Source organism: Vipera berus, assembly GCF_964194415.1.
Source record: "Vipera berus genome assembly, chromosome: Z".
Lineage (NCBI taxonomy): Eukaryota > Metazoa > Chordata > Lepidosauria > Squamata > Viperidae > Vipera > Vipera berus.
The window spans coordinates 72,487,029-72,504,930 of record NC_138205.1 but is presented as its reverse complement, the minus strand read 5'-3'; the positions used below and the strand labels follow the sequence as shown (position 1 = coordinate 72,504,930).

The 17,902-nt window shown below is 40.3% G+C and overlaps 1 protein-coding gene across 4 annotated transcripts in view; it reads right to left on the bottom strand.

Moving 5' to 3' along the window:
• The window catches only part of ELMO1 (engulfment and cell motility 1), a 336,399-nt gene that overhangs the window by 207,302 nt on the left and 111,195 nt on the right, over positions 1-17,902 (bottom strand). For 3 of the 4 annotated variants that reach the window (XM_081343171.1, XM_081343172.1, XM_081343173.1), the window contains one exon: positions 1,322-1,491. The exons of the other annotated variant lie outside the window; for it this stretch is intronic. In XM_081343171.1, the coding sequence (XP_081199297.1) occupies positions 1,322-1,491 (170 nt within the window). The remainder of the gene's footprint in view (positions 1-1,321; positions 1,492-17,902) is intronic. 4 annotated transcript variants of the gene reach the window in all.

Here is a 17,902-nt window from a genome sequence, read left to right as displayed (position 1 = left end):
TTGAAAATAAAACTCTGGGACTGGATTCAGATTAAGTTAGCCAAAACTTTGTTTCATTTCAATGCAATAAGGTCCCAGGTATTTTAAAGCAGTGGTGGGATTCAAATATGTGAACAACTGGTTCTCTGTGTGGATGCCGCTTCCGGAAGTCCATTCTGGGCCTGGGCAACAAAAAATTAGCTACCGGTTCTGCCAAAGTGGTACGAACCAGCTGAATCCCACCACTGTTTTAAAGGCTACTAAAGTCAGCTTCATTAGCATCTAATCTTTATTCAAGAAAGTTACATGATTTTACTAATAAAAGTTTTGGATTTCTATTAGGATCAATCTCAGTATTTTCTGTAGCAAGTTACAATCATAAGTAAGATTGCTTTTGGAGAAATAGGCTATCAAGAATACATAGTATAGTCTCATTTTTTTCAGATGGACAAAAATGTGTAGTTTAATGAAAAGAAGGATTATGGGTGAGATGACAGCATCTTCCAATATTTGAGGGGTTACCACATCCTATTCTCCAAAGTACCTGAAGGCAGGACAAGAAGCAATGGATACAAGATAATCAAGGAGAAACCGACCTAGAACTAAGGAGAAATTTCCTGACAATGAGAATAATTAATCAGTGGCACAAGTTGCCTCCAAAAGTTGTGGATGCTTTGTCACTGGATATTTTTAAGAAGACACTGGACAGCTCTCTATCTAGAACGGTGTAGTGCAGGGGTGTCAAACTAAATTTCATTGAGAGCCGCATCAGCATTGCGGTTGCCCTCAGGGGGCCGGGTGGGTGTGGCCAGGGTGGGCGTGGCCTACTGGGTGGGCGTGGCCAGCTCTACATCGTTAGCATCAAGGGTGCCTATGGGGGCCTGGGCAGGAGTGGGACAGATCTGAGGGTCTCTGGCAGAAGGAGGGTCTCTGGGCCAGGGCCAAGGCAGTGGGGGCCGTTCCCTCACTGTTTCCAGGATGGCTTCGCGAGCCACATGAAACCACTTCGCGGGCCGGATCCGGCCCCCGGGCCTTGTGTTTGACATGTCTGGTGTAGTGTCTCCTGTTTGAGCAGGAGGTTGGACTAGAAGACCTCCAAGGTCCTTTCCAATTCTGTTATTAATGGTTTCTTGATAACATACATAATTATATTAAATTTCACCAAAATAACAAATTCTTTTAAACATATTTCACTTACATCTCTCATCGGTTTCAACAGAATGAGGGGTCACATCAGTTATTTTTCAAAATATGGTCCAGTGAATGTAATTTGCAAAGCTTAACTTAAGATAACTATGAAAAATGTACAAAAATGATAGTAGAGTTACAACAGAATACTTACTCAGTGCCACTTTCAACCATCTGTGTTAAGAGTGAAATCCCATCTAGATTGATAAATTCTTGGGCAAATGTTACATCACGTGAGTAACTGGCTAAATCTTTCAATGCTTCCAACTTGGCATCCATACTAGAAGATTGAATCCTCTCATGGAGTTGAAGAGCATTTTGGGTCTAACCAAAAACAGAACATTTAATAAAGAAGACATCAGGAAAACAGAGAGACAAAAAGAAAATGAAACTTAATTTCTAGTGTTATCAATTAATATATATGAGGAAAGTTTCAATGATTATTAATTTAAAACACTAAATATTTATATAATCATATTTGGTAAAAAAAATATTGTTTTTGCAGATGCATCCACATAATACAGCTTCAATATACGTAACTATATATTATAGCTGTAAAATGCATCAGATTCCATTCAGAAAACATCAGCACAGCACCCATTTCCATCATTACATTTGTTTCAATGCTCTCGTGCATTCAGAAGCCCCTACTCCAAATCTAATATGTAGTATTGTATATATGATATGAATATATTGACTTACAATGTTGCCCCTGAAGTAGCTGGCACTATATTGAGCTGCACTGCAGAATAAATCTATTTTGTCCATATATTTGGCAGCTGTCTCTCGTAGCAAAACATATACGCAGCTTATATTTAGTGAAATTATTTCTGCCTTCTCTGCTTGACTCATTACACATACATATTAATCTTCTCCCCTAAGGGGGAAAATCAAGATGAAAGACTATATATATATATTTATATGTATATGTACACACACACACACACACACACACACACACACACACACACACATAAATTAAGTATTTAAACATTAATGTTGTTAGTTGCAAAGTCATGTCCGACCCATCGTGACCCCATGGACAACGTTCCTCCAGGCCTTCCTGTCCTCTACCATCTTCTGGAGTCCATTTAAACTCACACCTATTGCTTCAGTGGCTCCATCCAGCCACCTCATTCTCTGTCATCCCCTTCTTCTCTTGCCCTCAACCTTTCCCAGCATTAGGTTCTTCTCCAGTGAGTCCTTCCTTCTCATTAGGTGGCCAAAGTATTTGAGTTTCAACTTCAGGATCTGGCCTTCTAAAGAGCAGTCCTCTAGGACTGATCAGTTTGAACGCCTTGCAGTCCAAGGGACTCGCAGGAGTCTTCTCCAGCACCATAGTTCAAAAGTCTCAATTCTTTGGTGCTCAACCTTTCTTATGGTCCAACTTTCACAGCCATACATTCCAAGTGGGAAGACCATAGCCTTGACTCTACACACTTTTGTTGGCAGGGTGATGTCTCTGCTTTTTAGTGTGCTGTCTAGATTTGCCACGGCTTTCCTCCCCAGGAGCAAGTGTCTTTTAATTTCTTGGCTGCAGTCCCAGTCTGCGGTGATCTTGGAGCCCAGGAAAATAAAATCTGTCACTACCTCCATTTCTTCTCCATCTATTTGCCAGGAATTGAGAGGGCCAGATGCCATGATCTTGGTTTTCTTAATGTTTAGTTTCAACCCAACTTTTGCACTCTCCTTCTTCACTCGCAACAAGAGGCTCTTTAGTTCCTCTTCACTTTCTGCCATTAGAGTGGTATCATCTGCATATCTTAGGTTGCTGATATTTCTCCTGGCAATCTTAATTCCAACTTTAGATTCATCTAGCCCTGCCTTTCTCATGATGTGCTCTGCATATAAGTTAAATAGGCAGGGTGACAGTATACAGCCTTGCCGGACTCCTTTCCCAATTTTGAACCAATGAGTGGTTCCATGTCCAGTTCTCACTGTTGCTTCTTGACCCACATATTCTCAAGAGACAAATGAGATGGTCTGGTACTCCCATCTCTTTAAGAACTTGCCACAGTTTATTGTGATCCACACAATCAAAGGCTTTACCATAGTCAATGAAGCAGAAGTAGATGTTTTTCTGGAACTCCCTAGCTTTCTCCATGATCCAGCGTATGTTGGCAATTTGATCTCTAGTTCCTCTGCCTCTTCGATATCCTGCCTGTACTTCTGGTAGTTCTTGATCCGCATACTGCTGGAGTCTAGCTTGTAGGATTTTAAGCATAACTTTACTAGCATGTGAAATGAGTGCAATGGTGCGATAGTTTGAACATTCTTTGGCACTGCCTTTCTTTGAAATTGGAATTGGATCTTTTCCAGTCCTGTGGCCACTGGTGAGTTTTCCAAATTTGCTGGCAAATTGAGTGTAGCACTTTTACTGCACCGTCTTTTAAGATTTTGAATAGCTCAGCTGGAATACTGTCACCTCCACTAGCTTTGTTGTTGCTCAGCTTTCCTAAGGCCCATTTCACTTCACATTCTAGGATATCTGGCTTGAGGTCAGTGACCACCTCATCGTGGTTATCAGGGATGTTAAGCTGGTTCTTGTATAGTTCTTCTGTGTAATTTTGCCACCTCTTCTTAATCTCTTCTGCTTCTGTTAGGTCCCTGCCATTTTGTTCCTTTATCATGCCCATCTTTGCATGAAACGTTCCCTTCATCTCCCCAATTTTCTTGAAGAGATCTCTAGTCCTCCTTTAGGCACTCTGTCTATCAGATCTAATTCCTTAAATCTTTTTGTCACCTCTACTGTATATTCGTCAGGGATATGATTTAGTTCATACCTGAGTGGCTTAGTACTTTTCCCTACTTTCTTCAGTTTAAGCCTAAATTTTGCAATGAGAAGCTCATGGTCTGAGCCACAGTCAGCTCCTGGTCTTGTTTTTACTGACTGTATCGAACTTCTCCATCTTTGGCTGCAGAGCACATAGTCAATCTGATTTCTGTGTTGACCGTCTGGTGATGTCCACACATAGAGATGTCTCTTGGGTTGTTGGAAAAGAGTGTTTGCTATGACCATTGTCTACTCTTGACAAAATTCTATCAGCCTGTGCCCTGCTTCATTTTGTACTCCAAGGCCAAACTTGCCTGTTATTCCGGTTATCTTTTGGCTTCCTACTTTAGCATTCCAATCCCCTATGATGATAAAGACATCATTTTTTTGTGTTAGTTCTATAAGGTGCTGTAGGGCTTCATAGAACCGGTCAATTTCATCCTCTTCAGCACCGGTGGTTGGGGCATAGACTTGGACTACTGTGATATTGAATGGTTTGCCTTGGATTCGAACTGAGATCATTCTGTCATTTTGGGGACTGTATCCGAGTATTGCTTTTCCTACTCTTTTATTGACTATGAAGGCTACTCCATTTCTTCTGAGGGATTCTTGTCCGCAGTAGTATACCTGATGGCCATTCCTGTCCATTTTAGTTCACTGATACCTAAGATGTCGATGTTCAGTCTTGTCATCTCTTGTTTGACCACATCCAGCTTCCCTTGATTCATGGATCTTACATTCCAGGTTCCTATGGAGAAAAAATCTTTACAGCATCGGACTTTCCTTTCACCACCAGATACATCCACAGCTGAGCGTCCTTTCGGCTTTGGCCCAGTCACTTCATTCTTTCTGGCGCTACTAGTACTAGCCCTCTGCTCTTCCCCAGTAGCATATTAGACGCCTTCCGACCTGAGGGTCTCATCTTCCAGCATCGTATGTTTTTTTCCTTTTGGTACTGTCCATGGGGTTTTCATATCAAAGATATTGGAGTGGGTTGCCATTTCCTTCTCCAGTGGATCACGTTTTGTCAGAAATCTCTGCTATGATCTGTCTGTCTTGGGTGGCCCTGCATGGCATAGCTCATAGCTTCATTGAATTACGCAAGCCCTTTCACCATGACAAGGCAGTAATCCATGAAGGGGTCAAACATTAATATAACAATCTAAATTAACAGTTTGTAGAAACAGCAAAAAAGTGAGAATTAAAAAAACAATGCATCCAAAACTATGCTATGTTCATAGTATTACATTTATGGTAAGATGTTATCATTCGGTAAATTTTATTGCAGCATTAAAGTACATAATTTATCAACTGCAGAATAATTGAATACTGAAAGATATTAAAAACAAATAATTTACCATGAAATACATTTTTGTTGCACTGTCCCATTTCAGGCTACAGGTGAAAAACAATATAAATGAACTTTTCCCCATTGGGTATGTGGGAGTTTCAGATGAGAGAAAGCGGCAATATCTGAATCTGTGTTCTTGTTTAGTTCTCTTAGGGCAGGGAGGTGTTTGTGAGAATGTTTGGGTGTCAGATACCATAAAAAATTCTGCTTCCTATAAACTGAAGTGGTGCTCTCTAAGAACAGCTTTACCTCTAAATGAAGTGTTTATATTCTGCCAGATTGCCCAAGACTACCATATATTTTGCTGAATACTTTTCATTTTTTTTCACAAGATATATTCCATTCTATCACTAGTCATATAAACCATTCAAATCATTTCTATATTTTCAGAAGTTCTAAACATAGGATTTTAATTTAGTGTTGGAAATTATATCTGGAATGCAATGAATGGATCACTGAGGCAGACCAACAGAAATCAGAAAGGCATGAAAGATGAAATTATGTTGAGAGAAAGAGAGAGAGAGAGAGAGAGAGAGAGAGAGAGAGAGAGAGAGAGAGAATGAGAAGGTTGATAAACTTTAAAAGCAAGTTTGATAAACTTTATTGCCACATTTGTTAAATGAATCATTGCAGTTGTTAAGTTAGTAGGTTGTTGAGTGAATCTAGTTTCCCCATTGACTTTGCTTATTAGAAAGTCAGAAATGGTGATCACATGATCCCAGGACACTACAAACATCATAAATATGAATCAATTGCCAAGCATCTGAATTTCGATCATGTGACAAGGGGGTGTTGCAGTGGTTATTAGTGTGAAAAATGGTCACTATTTGTCAGTGGTGTTGTAATCTTGAATGGTTACTAAAAAAACTGTTGTAAATTGAGGGCTACCTGTATAAGAGCCTTGGTGGAGCAGTGGGCTAATGCCTCCTTAAGTAACACCAGCTGCCTGCAATTATTGCAGGTTCGCATCCCACCAGGTTCAAGGTTGACTCAGCCTTCCATCCTTCCGAGGTAGGTAAAATGAGGACCCAGATTGTTGGGGGCAATAAGCTGACTTTGTAAAAATGCCGCTGGGGGGGGCAAAAGTCCTAATAAGCAGGCATATACATAGAATGAAGGCTATTGCTAAGCACATTTGATTTGTGCTTAGATTGTAAGCCGCCCTGAGAAGGGCAGGATATAAATGGGATTAAAATAAAAAATAAAATAAATAACCTAAAATTCACAAATCTCTGGAAAACTTGAGTTGAAAATATTACGGTGTTTAATAACTCTTTGTTAATATGTAATGGTATCTTTAAAACCTCTGAAAAATCACAAAAGGAATATACTTTACCAAAATGAACCAAAATCGTAATATATACATGTGGCTTGACTTTCATTCTATGATAATCTCTAGTGCTGTGATAAAATAAGCTTTGAGCACCTTGGAGAAAGCTTTCATAAAGGCTAAAAAGCTTTAGTATTATCAAACATTTTATAAAAAATAAACTTGTGTAATATACAAGTAATCTAAAAAATATCCTATTTTGTAAAAGAAAATGAACTTGTATTCTAAAAAATGTTAAGTACATTCCATATAATTAAAAAACAAAAGTCTGTATTGTTCAAAAACAAAAATGTTGCAGATTAATTAGGCTCCATAAGAAATGTCAACCTATGCACAATATTTCCACTGGTAATTTCATACTGGTCAAATATAATTACCATACAGTAGTAAACTAGCTCTTTGAAGGAAATTAGAAATATGTTAATGTGTGGTTAAAATATGCTCAAAAAATGGGATTTCTCTATTTATGTCTTGGATATATCATACCTAAACTGTTGCAACAAAGCAGATTATATGTTCCTGGAAGGATGTGTATAGACTCTAAAAGGTAACTGAACAACATTTGTCAACTTTTGGTCTTTGAATGACTTTGTATTGACAGAGAGGCAAGGGCAATATGGTATAGCTTTAATTTATTGGTTAAAATGGCTAAATGGGTTAAAGATTCTGCCCATTTGAGATGGATATTAGATGTGCCTTTTCAGGAAATGGTATGATGTCTGTGATGGCCATTATATATTTGTTTTTGTTTCTGCTTGTTGATTACTATTTTGACTATTATGATAGCATTCAGAGTTGTTTCACCAAATGAGATGCCTTATAAATGGAATAAATATGTATATATTTATTTTTGACAATGTGAAATACTAATCACAATTTGAATTAGATTATTAATTATTTAAATTTTATTTTAATATTCTTTTTTCCTATTTTGTTTTTATCTTTTATTGTTCAATTCATTGCAGCATATAGTTTATTCCCTTTCAAAATGAAATCGTTTTTATTTGCATTGTTTAAACAACTCAAAATTAGTTGGAAAAGAGAGGGCATAGTTATAAGTAAGCCTTATCTGATAAGCCACTGATCTTCCAATTTCCTCTACCTCATCAGAATGATATGTTGGATAGGACAGCAATAAAGCAGTAACAAAGTCTCCATAGCAAAATTCTTCTATAACTTTTATTATGCACTTTTAGTGGGCAGCCAAAAATGTTCATTTTTCAGTTTTTCAGATTAGCACTCTGTATTGTTTAATGCCAGTAGTTCCATTCTATTCATGTTCAAGACTATTGCTTTTATTAATACCTACTTTTTATTACTGGTTACAATCACAATAATTTGCTGTAAGCTATCTTTAGTATGTTACAGAAAAGCAAGAAACAAATGCTGAAAATGAAAGAAATAAAGTAATCCATTGCAAACACTGGCAGATTCCAAGTGTTTGCCCTTGTAAGTAGTGTGACAAGTCTCTAAAGGAAAAAACAAAAGTGGGAGGGAGGGCAAATTGACTGATATGATCCTGAGAAAAGCTTTAAGAATATACTGTGGTTTGATTAAGATTAAATAAGAAAAAAGTATATAAACATTAATCTTATTAAAAGTAATTTGAACTGGTAAATATGTAAAAGTAGATAGGATTGTTTGGGGAAAAATGAAATAAAAAGCCTCTATCTTCAACAGGTGCATATATCTGCACAATAAAGCTAGCGTCAAACAGCTGCAATAAAAATAAAAGCAATTACAACTAAAAGTTATGGATTTAATCTGAGCATGGTATGCAGAATAAAAAAAATGGGAGGAAAAAAAATGATTCATATAGCTAAGACAGAAACAATAACAACATTGGAAAATTCAGCTATTACTTCTTATAACCTAGGAAACCAAGTGTGCCTGCGGAGGGTTCAGAAAGGGGGAGGGGGAACCTTAATGTCATAAGTAATCATACCAATTTACCAACAGAGCAATAAACAGGTTGCATGTGTAACGATGCATACCAAAAATTATCCAGTTTAGCCAAACATTTAAATGAAGGATGATGATGATGATGTCTCAGCATGAGTAGATAATATGCAGAGAGCCACTTGATTTTGTAATGTCAATCAATACCAATTTGTATTAGCCATGACATTTCTCTGAGCTGCAAAACTATATCCAGTTACCTAGGAGAAAGATATACTGAACTCTGAAGGATATGCACAGGACTGCACTGGGTTATTTTCTTGTAATATTACTGGAGGAAAGCATATGATGGCTATACTATAACTTCCTTGCCAAAATAAGAGGAAAGACATCATGCCAGAGCATTCATCCCATAAGGACTAAAGAACCAAAAAACCCACCTCCTCAATTCTTTTTAAATATTTTATTTAGAATAATGAACTACAACAGGGAAAGAAGTCTATATTGGATGGTAACAGCTGAACACACATAAAACAAATCGCTAAAGATATATAAAGACAGTATGGGAAAACTTTCCAGTAATGCAGATCTCCTTCTCACCTTTTAAGTTCTCAACCTCTGATCACAACCTAGGTGTTTATGTTAAAGATTAAGGATCAGTGCTAGTATCATCTCCATGTTTGTCAAAAACAGATCATGCCAGACAAATGTTATTGCATTCTTTGACCAAGTGACAAAATTAGTGAATCAGAGGAATGCTGTGGATATAATTTCCTTGGACTTCAGTAAATCATTTGATAAAGTAGATCACAACCTTCTAATTGATAAGATAGAAAAACATGGGTTAGAAAGAATCACCACCAGATGGATTCATAGCTGGCTGACCGGCCGTACTGAGCGTTTGGTCCTCAATGGAACCGCATCTACATGGAGGGAAGTATGTACACTGGAAGTTTTTAAGAAGAGACTGGACAGCCATTTGTCTGAAATGGTATAGGGTTTCCTGCCTTAGCAGGGGCTTGGGCTAGATGACCTCTAAGGTCCCTTCCAACTGATGATGATGATGATGATGTAATGGGGTGCCCCAGGGCTCTATTCTAGGCCCAGTGCTCTTCAACATCTTCATCAATGATTTGGACGAAGGGATAAATGGGGAACTCATCAAATTTGCAGACGACACCAAGCTGGCAGGAATAGCCAACACTCCAGAAGACAGGCTTAAGATACAGGAGGATCTGGACAGACTTGAACACTGGGCACTATCTAACAAAATGAAATTCAATGTTGAAAAAAGTAAGGTCCTACATTTAGGCAAGAAAAACCAAATGTACAGGTATAGTATAGGGGGTTGTTGTTGTTGTTAGTTGCGAAGTCATGTCCGACCCATTGCAACCCCATGGACAACGTTCCTCCAGGCCTTCCTATCCTCTACCATCTTCTGGAGTCCATTTAGGCTCACACTTAGTGCTTCAGTGACTATATCCAGCCACTCATTCTCTGTCGTCCCCTTCTTCTAGTGCCCTCAACCTTTCCCAGCATTAGGCTCTTCTCCAGTGAGTCCTTCCTTTTCATTAGGTGGCCAAAGTATTTGAGTTTCAACTTCAGGATCTGGCCTTCTAAAGAACAGTCAGGGTTGATCTCCTCTAGGACTGACTGGTTTGATCACCTTGCAGTCCAAGGTACTCACAGGAGTCTTCTCCAGCACCATAGTTCAAAGGCTTCAATTCTTTAGCGCTCAGCCTTTCTTATGGTCCAACTTTCACAGCCATACATTGCAACTGGGAAGACATAGCCTTGACTATGCACACTTTTGTTGGCAGGGTGATGTCTCTGCTTTTTAGTGTGCTGTCTAGATTTGCCATGGCTTTCCTCCCCAGGAGCAAGTGTCTTAATTTCTTGGCTGCAGTCCCCATCTGCAGTGATCTTGGAGCCCAGGAAAATAAAATCTGTCACTACCTCCATTTCTTCCCTGTCTATTTGCCAGGAATTGAGAGGGCCGGATGCCATGATCTTGGTTTTCTTAATGTTTATTTTCAACCCAACTTTTTCACTTTCCTTCTTCACTCGTAACAACAGGCTCTTTAGTTCTTCTTCACTTTCTGCCATTAGAGTGGTATCATCTGCATATCTTAGTATAGGGGGTACCTTGCTCAATAGTAGTAACTGTGACAGGGATCTCGGAGTCCTAGTGGACAATCAATTAAATATGAGCCAGCAGTGTGCTGCAACTGCCAAAAAAGCCAACACAGTGCTAGGCTGCATTAACAGAGGAATAGAATCAAGATCACGTGAAGTATTAATACCACTTTACAATGCCTTGGTAAGGCCACACTTGGAATACTGCATCCAGTTTTGGTCACCATGTTGTAAAAAAGTTGTTGAGACTCTAGAAAGTGTACAGAGAAGAGCAACAAAGATGATTAGGGGACTGGAGAGTAAAACATATAAGGAACAGCTGCTGGAATTGGGTATGTCTAGTTTAATGAAGACAAGGACGAGGGGGGACATGATAGAAGTGTTCTAATATCTCAGGGGCTGCCACAAAGAGGAGGAATTCAAGTTATTCTCCAAAGCATCCAAAGGCAGGACAAGAAGCAATGGATGGAAACTAATCAAGGAGAGAAGCAACCTAGAACTAAGGAGAAACTTCCTGACAGTTAGAACAATTAACCAGTGGAACAACCTGCCTCCAGAAGTGGTAAATGCTCCAACACTGGAAGTTTTTAAGAAGAGACTGGACAGCCATTTGTCCCTTCGAACGTCATCATCATCATCATCATCATTATCATTATTATTGTTGTTGTTGTTGTTGTTGTTGTTGTTGTTATTATTATTATTATTATTATTATTATTATTATTATTATTATTATTATTATTATTATTATTATATGTTGTCATTGATCTCATAACTTCCTTCATAAAAACAATTTTCAAATGTTTAAATCTGACCTGCTGTATCACATGTAGTATATACTGTATACGAGCTGTTCTTGATTAATTAAACTTCCATTAAGCATATATACTGTAAATTTTGCCACTGATATTCTCCAATCTTTGGTCATATTATAAGCATGGTTCCTTTATTTCAATATTGCTCTTGCAGCTTTCAGTGTGTATGTTTGTTTGTTTGTGTGTGTGTGTGTGTGTGTGTGTGTGTATGAAAAGTAGAGCAACAAAGATGATTAGGGGACTGGAGGCTAAAATGTATAAAGAATGGTTTCTGAAATTGGGTACATCTAGTTTAAGGAAGAAAAGGACATGATACCAGTGTTCAAATATCTCAGGGGCTGCCACAAAGAAGATGGAGTCAAGCTATTCTCCAAAGCTCCTGAAGGCAGGACAAGAAGCAACCTTGGTGGAGCAGTGGGCTAATGCCTCCTTGAGTAACACCAGCTGCCTGCAATTAGTGCAGGTTCGCATCCCACCAGGCTCAAGGTTGACTCAGCCTTCCATCCTTCCGAGGTAGGTAAAATGAGGACCCAGATTGTTGGGGGCAATTAAGCTGACTTTGTAATAATGCCGCTTGGGGGTTGTGTGAAAGCCCTAATAAGCAGGCATATACATAGAATGAAGGCTACTGCTAAGCTTGTAAGCCGCCCTGAGTCTTCGGAGAAGGGCGGGATATAAATGGAATTAAAATAAATAAATAAAATAAACCTAGAACTAAGGAGAAACTTCCTGACAGTTAGAACAATTAATCAGTGGAACAACCTGCCTCCAGAAGTGGTGAATGCTCCAACACTGAGAGTTTTTAAGAAGAAATTGGACAACCATTTGCCTGAAAAGGTCTAAGGTTTCCTGCTTGAGCAGGGTGTTGGTCTAGAAGACTTCCAAGGTCCCTTCCAACTCTGTTATTCCATTATTCTGGTATGTTTGTATGTACATACAGACACCCACACCCATACACATACACACACACACACATGAAACAAACATATATGCAGAAGGCCAGTGGTGGACTCAGTAGAAGGTCAGATGGTAGTTCAGCAGTTCCAATGCCGGACAATACATGCCCTAATAAATGATCACCATAGACGCATTGGAACCTGGACAGTAGAGATCCAGAGATGCTGAGAGTTTTGCCGAAGCATGTTGACATACCAACACCCTCAACTGCCATATACACCAGGCTACGCAAAGAGCGCATCAGCATAATGCTGAGGCACTCCAACAAAAGGTGGAGATCCTGAGAACAGCTGACAGTCATAATAATGCCAACAGGTTGGTCCATAATATATCATCAAAAATCCTGACCAGTGAACAAAACAGACTGCTACAACGAGGCACAGGCCTCAACCTGATGGATGCACGGTCCATTGATTTTGTAGCGGCCTTAGAATCTGCAGTTCAACGCATGACAACCAGTGATGAAGTTAAAAACTCTATTAGGCAATGGGTCACAGGACTATTAATGGGCCACAAACAACGTCACATCCTATCAGCAACGGAGAGGGAGGCCCTGGAGGAACTGCAGAGAAATAACTCCATTATCGTCTTGCCAGTGGACAAGGGCAGTGCAACTGTCATCATGGACACGCCTGAATATAACCGTAAGGCCCAATCCCTACTCAACATGAATGTATATGGAGTAGTCACAAAAGACTGGATAACAAAAATAAAGAACCAACTCAATGAGATAATAGAGTCAAAAGACAGGGCAAGATCGGTGAGGACGACTTGAGGACCATGCGACCAAAGTATATTTTACGGACTACCGAAGATACATAAAGAGGGAATCCCGCTAAGACCTATTGTAGCATTCAGAGATACACCAACATTTGGCCTGGACAAATGGCTGAGTAAACGGATACAATATCTGGTGGAGGGGAGTATGATCATGGTAAACTTGCTGCAAGAGTTCCTACAAAGATTGAAACTGATAAGGATAGAGGATGATGAGGTTATGATATCATTTGATGTGACATCATTGTTTACTTCCATTCCACAAGATCTGGCTGTTTTGACAATAAAAGACTGATTACAGCAGGATGAATCATGAAATCACTTAATCATGAAATCACTTAATACAGAGGATGTCATCCATTTATTGTGCCTGTGCCTCAGAACACACTTTACATTCTAGGGTATAATATATGAGCAGGTGAAGGGCACGCCAATGGGATCTCCCATTTCTGGAGTCATCGCAGAGGCAACAGGAATCTAGAGTGATGTCCGACTATCGACCCAAATTTTGGGCTAGATATGACGATGACATGTTCAGTATTGTCAAACGACAAGACAAGGCTAGTTTCATGAAGGAACTAAATTCGGTATTTCCAGATATTCAATTCACAGCAGAGGAGGAAGCCAATGGAACTCTGTCTTTCCTTGATTTATTGGTCAGTCGCCAAACCAATGGTACTCTCCACACGACTATTTAACAAAAAATGACCCACACGGATAGGATGCTACACTATAGAAGTAATCACCCAGTATTGCATGAGATCGGTTGCATCTGGACGTTATTTAAATGAGTAGATACTGCAATATGAGGAGAGCTAAAGATAAAGAACGGGCCCACCTCTATCAAATATGTAGGCTCAATGGCTACCTGGTAAACTTCATTCAGCGATACACTAAGCACCAGGAACCCCGTAGAACCCAAAATAGACTGACAGCCGCAACCTGGACAATGATACCATACGAATACTGGCACCACACAATATTAGTGTGGCACACCAGCCAAATCAGACTCTTTGTGCTAAGGTGATGCGCCTGAAGGAGCCACTACCCGAGGAAGAAATGTCATTGGTGGTTTACAAAGTAAAATGCAAGGACTGCCAGTGTAACTATATCGGAGAGATGGCCAAATGGCTCAAGACTAGAGTCCATGAGCACAAGTTGGCTGTCAAAAGGCATGAGCAATACTCACAGATATGGACACATATGGCCAACAACAACCACTCTTTTGACTTTACTGGAGCAGAGGCCATCGCCGAGGACACCTTTAAAGGAGACCATTTACTTAAGGAAGCCTGGTTGTCAGATACACATTCAATTAATCACCATATAGAGCTGTTACCCATTTACCAAATGTTAAAGGTGCATGAACAACAACGAAAAGTACTGCTCACACTTAGAAAAAAGGGGACAAAAAAGATCAAAGCCCCACTATTTTCTGTATAGCCAGGCAGCGCCTGCCTAACAATCATGAGCGAGCTCTCTCTTGCCGCAACAGTCTGAGGAGAGTTATGAACAAAAAGCCCAAAATGAAAGCTCATCTAGTAGAGTTCATGGAAAAGATGTTCTAGAGCGGACACCCAGAACCTGCCCCACCACTGCAGAAAGATGAAGAATGCTGGTACCTACCATTCTTCAGAGTGTACCACCCACAAAAGCCAGGGCAGATAAGTCTTTGATGCCAGTGCACAGTACCAAGGCATCTCTTTGAACAAAGTCTTTCTCACAGGGCCTGACCTCATCAACAGTCTGCTTGGAGTGCCCATCCGCTTCAGAAAGGAAGCTGTGGCAGTCATGGCTAACATCCAGCAGATGTTTTATTTGTTCTACATCAGGGAAGATCATCGCAATTACCTGCGCTTCCTGTGGTTCAGCGATGACCAACACAGTCAGCAGATAACAGAATACAGAGTGTAAGTGCATGTCTTTGGAAATGGCTCTTCCCCCGCAATCGCTAACTACGGCCTGCAATGCACCGCCTGTATAGGTGAAGCCGAACATGGTGCAGATGCCAGATGCTTCACAGAACAGGATTTCTATGTCAATGACGGCTTAAAATCTGTACCCACTCCAGCAGAGGCTATAGACCTACTAAAAAGGACATGAAAGATGTTAGTGGCAGCTAACCTTAGACTGCACAAAACTGCATCCAACAGCAAAAAAGTGTTGGCAGCCTTCAATCCTGAAGACCACGCTAAAGGTCTACAGGACCTCAACTTTGGCACAGACAATCCTCGCTTCCAACTCAGTCTCGGTTTGTGTTGGGACTTGAAGAAGGACATCTTCACTTTTAGAACTCTGGCAAAGAACACTGCCTTCACAAGAAGAAGAGTACTGTCAACAGAAGAAGGGAGGCTTCTTCTGCGTGCACTGTCCCAAGACATCACAGACTGGAACAAGCCATTTCCACCAGAACAGAAGCAAGACTGGGAGATGTGGTGTGGATCCGTAAGTTCCTTCCAAAGCGCCCACGTACAGAGCACGCATGTTCCCATCTCACTTGCTGCCACAACAAAGAAAAAGCTGCATGTGTTCTCAGATGCTTCGACAAAAGCAATAGCAGCTGCAGGACACATCAGAATCTACAGTGGGGAGAGCTACGTAGGTTTCGTTATGGGAAAGGTGAAACTAGCACCATAACAATCTCATACCGCACCAAGGTTGGAACTCTGCGGTACCGTACTGGCCATAAAACTGACATCGAAAACAATAGACCATGAACTGCAATCCACCACCTTCTACACAAACAGTGAGGTGGTGCTGTGCTGCATCTACAACCAAAGCAGACACTTCTACTTCTATGTAAACAATAGGGTAGAAAGGATTAAAAGATCTTCAGTCCCTGAGCAATGGCAACATGTGCCAATAGATCAGAACCCTGCGGACCAAGCTAAGCAGTCCATTCTTACATCACAGTTGGCAGAATCGATCTGGCTAAAGGGTCCTGAGTTATCGGCTCATCCAGACAGCCTGATGTCACAGAGACCAGAATACTATGTGCTTCTAGATCTAGGTCAAGATGCCAACGTTCAACCTCAGGCACCCAACAAATTTCTCAGACAGGATGAGAAAACAAACATCCATTGCTTGTCGACAATGGGCAAGAAAACAGAGAAACCATCTGCTAGCCATTTCCTAGAACCAGCCCACTTTAAATGCTCCTCCAGACGGAGACCCCGCATATTTGGCATAGCAGTGATCATCCTGTTCACTTGTCTTAGCATCCAAGGAACTAACTTTGTAGGAGCCTGCAAGGCCTTGCAAACTATTGAAGGCATTTGCCATGACCCAGTAATTGACAAGTTCCTAAAGGCCCAAAATTGTGTTCGGACATTCGATCCTCCCCATGCATCTCACATGGGAGGAGCGTGGGAGCACATGATTGGCATTGCCCACAAAATTCTGGACTCTATGTTGACAACATTGCCCACACTGATGCATGAGGTCCTCACTACCCTCATGGCAGAAGTAGCAGCCATCATCAACACTCAACCTTTGATTCCAGCTACTTCTGATCCTGGAAATCCTTTGGTTCTAGTTTCTTCTGATCCTGAAAATCCTTTGGTTCCAGTTTGTTCTCATCCTGAGAATCCTTTGGTTCCAGTTTCTTCTCATCCTGAAAATCCTTTGGTTCCAATTTCCTTGGATCCTGAAAATCCAACCATTCTTGCCCCAGCCTCCTTGCTAACCCAGAAGACAGGCGATTGGCCAGCACCATCAGGGAACTTTGTTCCCAAAGACATGTATAAACAGCAATGGAGACAAGTTCAACTACTTGCCAACACCTTCTGGAAGCGTTGGAAGCAAGAATATTTGTCTACCCTTCAAGATGGCCGCAAATGGAAGACCAAAGAGCCCAACCTAGAAGAAGGAGACCTTGTCTTGTTGAGAGACTAGGACGCCCATTGGAACTCTTCGCCCATGGGACTTGTGCACAGGTCCTACCCAGCTCTGATAGACTAGTTCGTCAAGTTGAATCCAGATCGTGAAGCCACAAAAGTCAGGTCGCAACTTGCAGATTCTCATTAAAAGGCTTTACACCAGAGCGATCTCTGACCTGGTCCTGTTGCTGAAGAAGACAGAACTTGAGGATTGAACTTTGAACTATGCATATTGTATCTACCTCATGATTGCATTGTTTGATGTAATGCCTTGTTTATCTCAGTTACAGTTATGCATGTTTTGTATTTACCTTATAGTTATGCATGTTTTGTAATTACCTTATAATTATGTGTGCTTGATGCCATGTTTTCGCCTAGTCTAGTTAACAGTCAGTTAGTAGTGAAAATTGCATTGTTTGGTGCTATGTTTTTTGCTTATTCTAGTTAATTAATATTGGAAATTTATATTTCCAAGTGGGGAGTGTGTTGGACCAGATTGTAGCGAGCTTAGGAGTTAAGAACTGTGTTAGAGTATTTAGCATTTACAGGGTTAATGTTGTATCATTGAGTGAACTGTATGTAAAAACGTTTAGCATTGAAAGGGTTAAACGCCGTTTCCTTAAGAGATGGATTCTGGGAAATGTAATCTAGTGTAGTTAGTCCTATAGCTTATCTAGACTGGGAGGAGTTAAAAAGTTTATTGCAGGACATCCTGGTTACGTGTCAGCTGGTAAAGTCTTTGTCTAATCAACCATGCTGCACACATCAACTAGCAGCTGTAACCATGCATAGCTGAGATGGAGAATTATCCCTTTTTACCT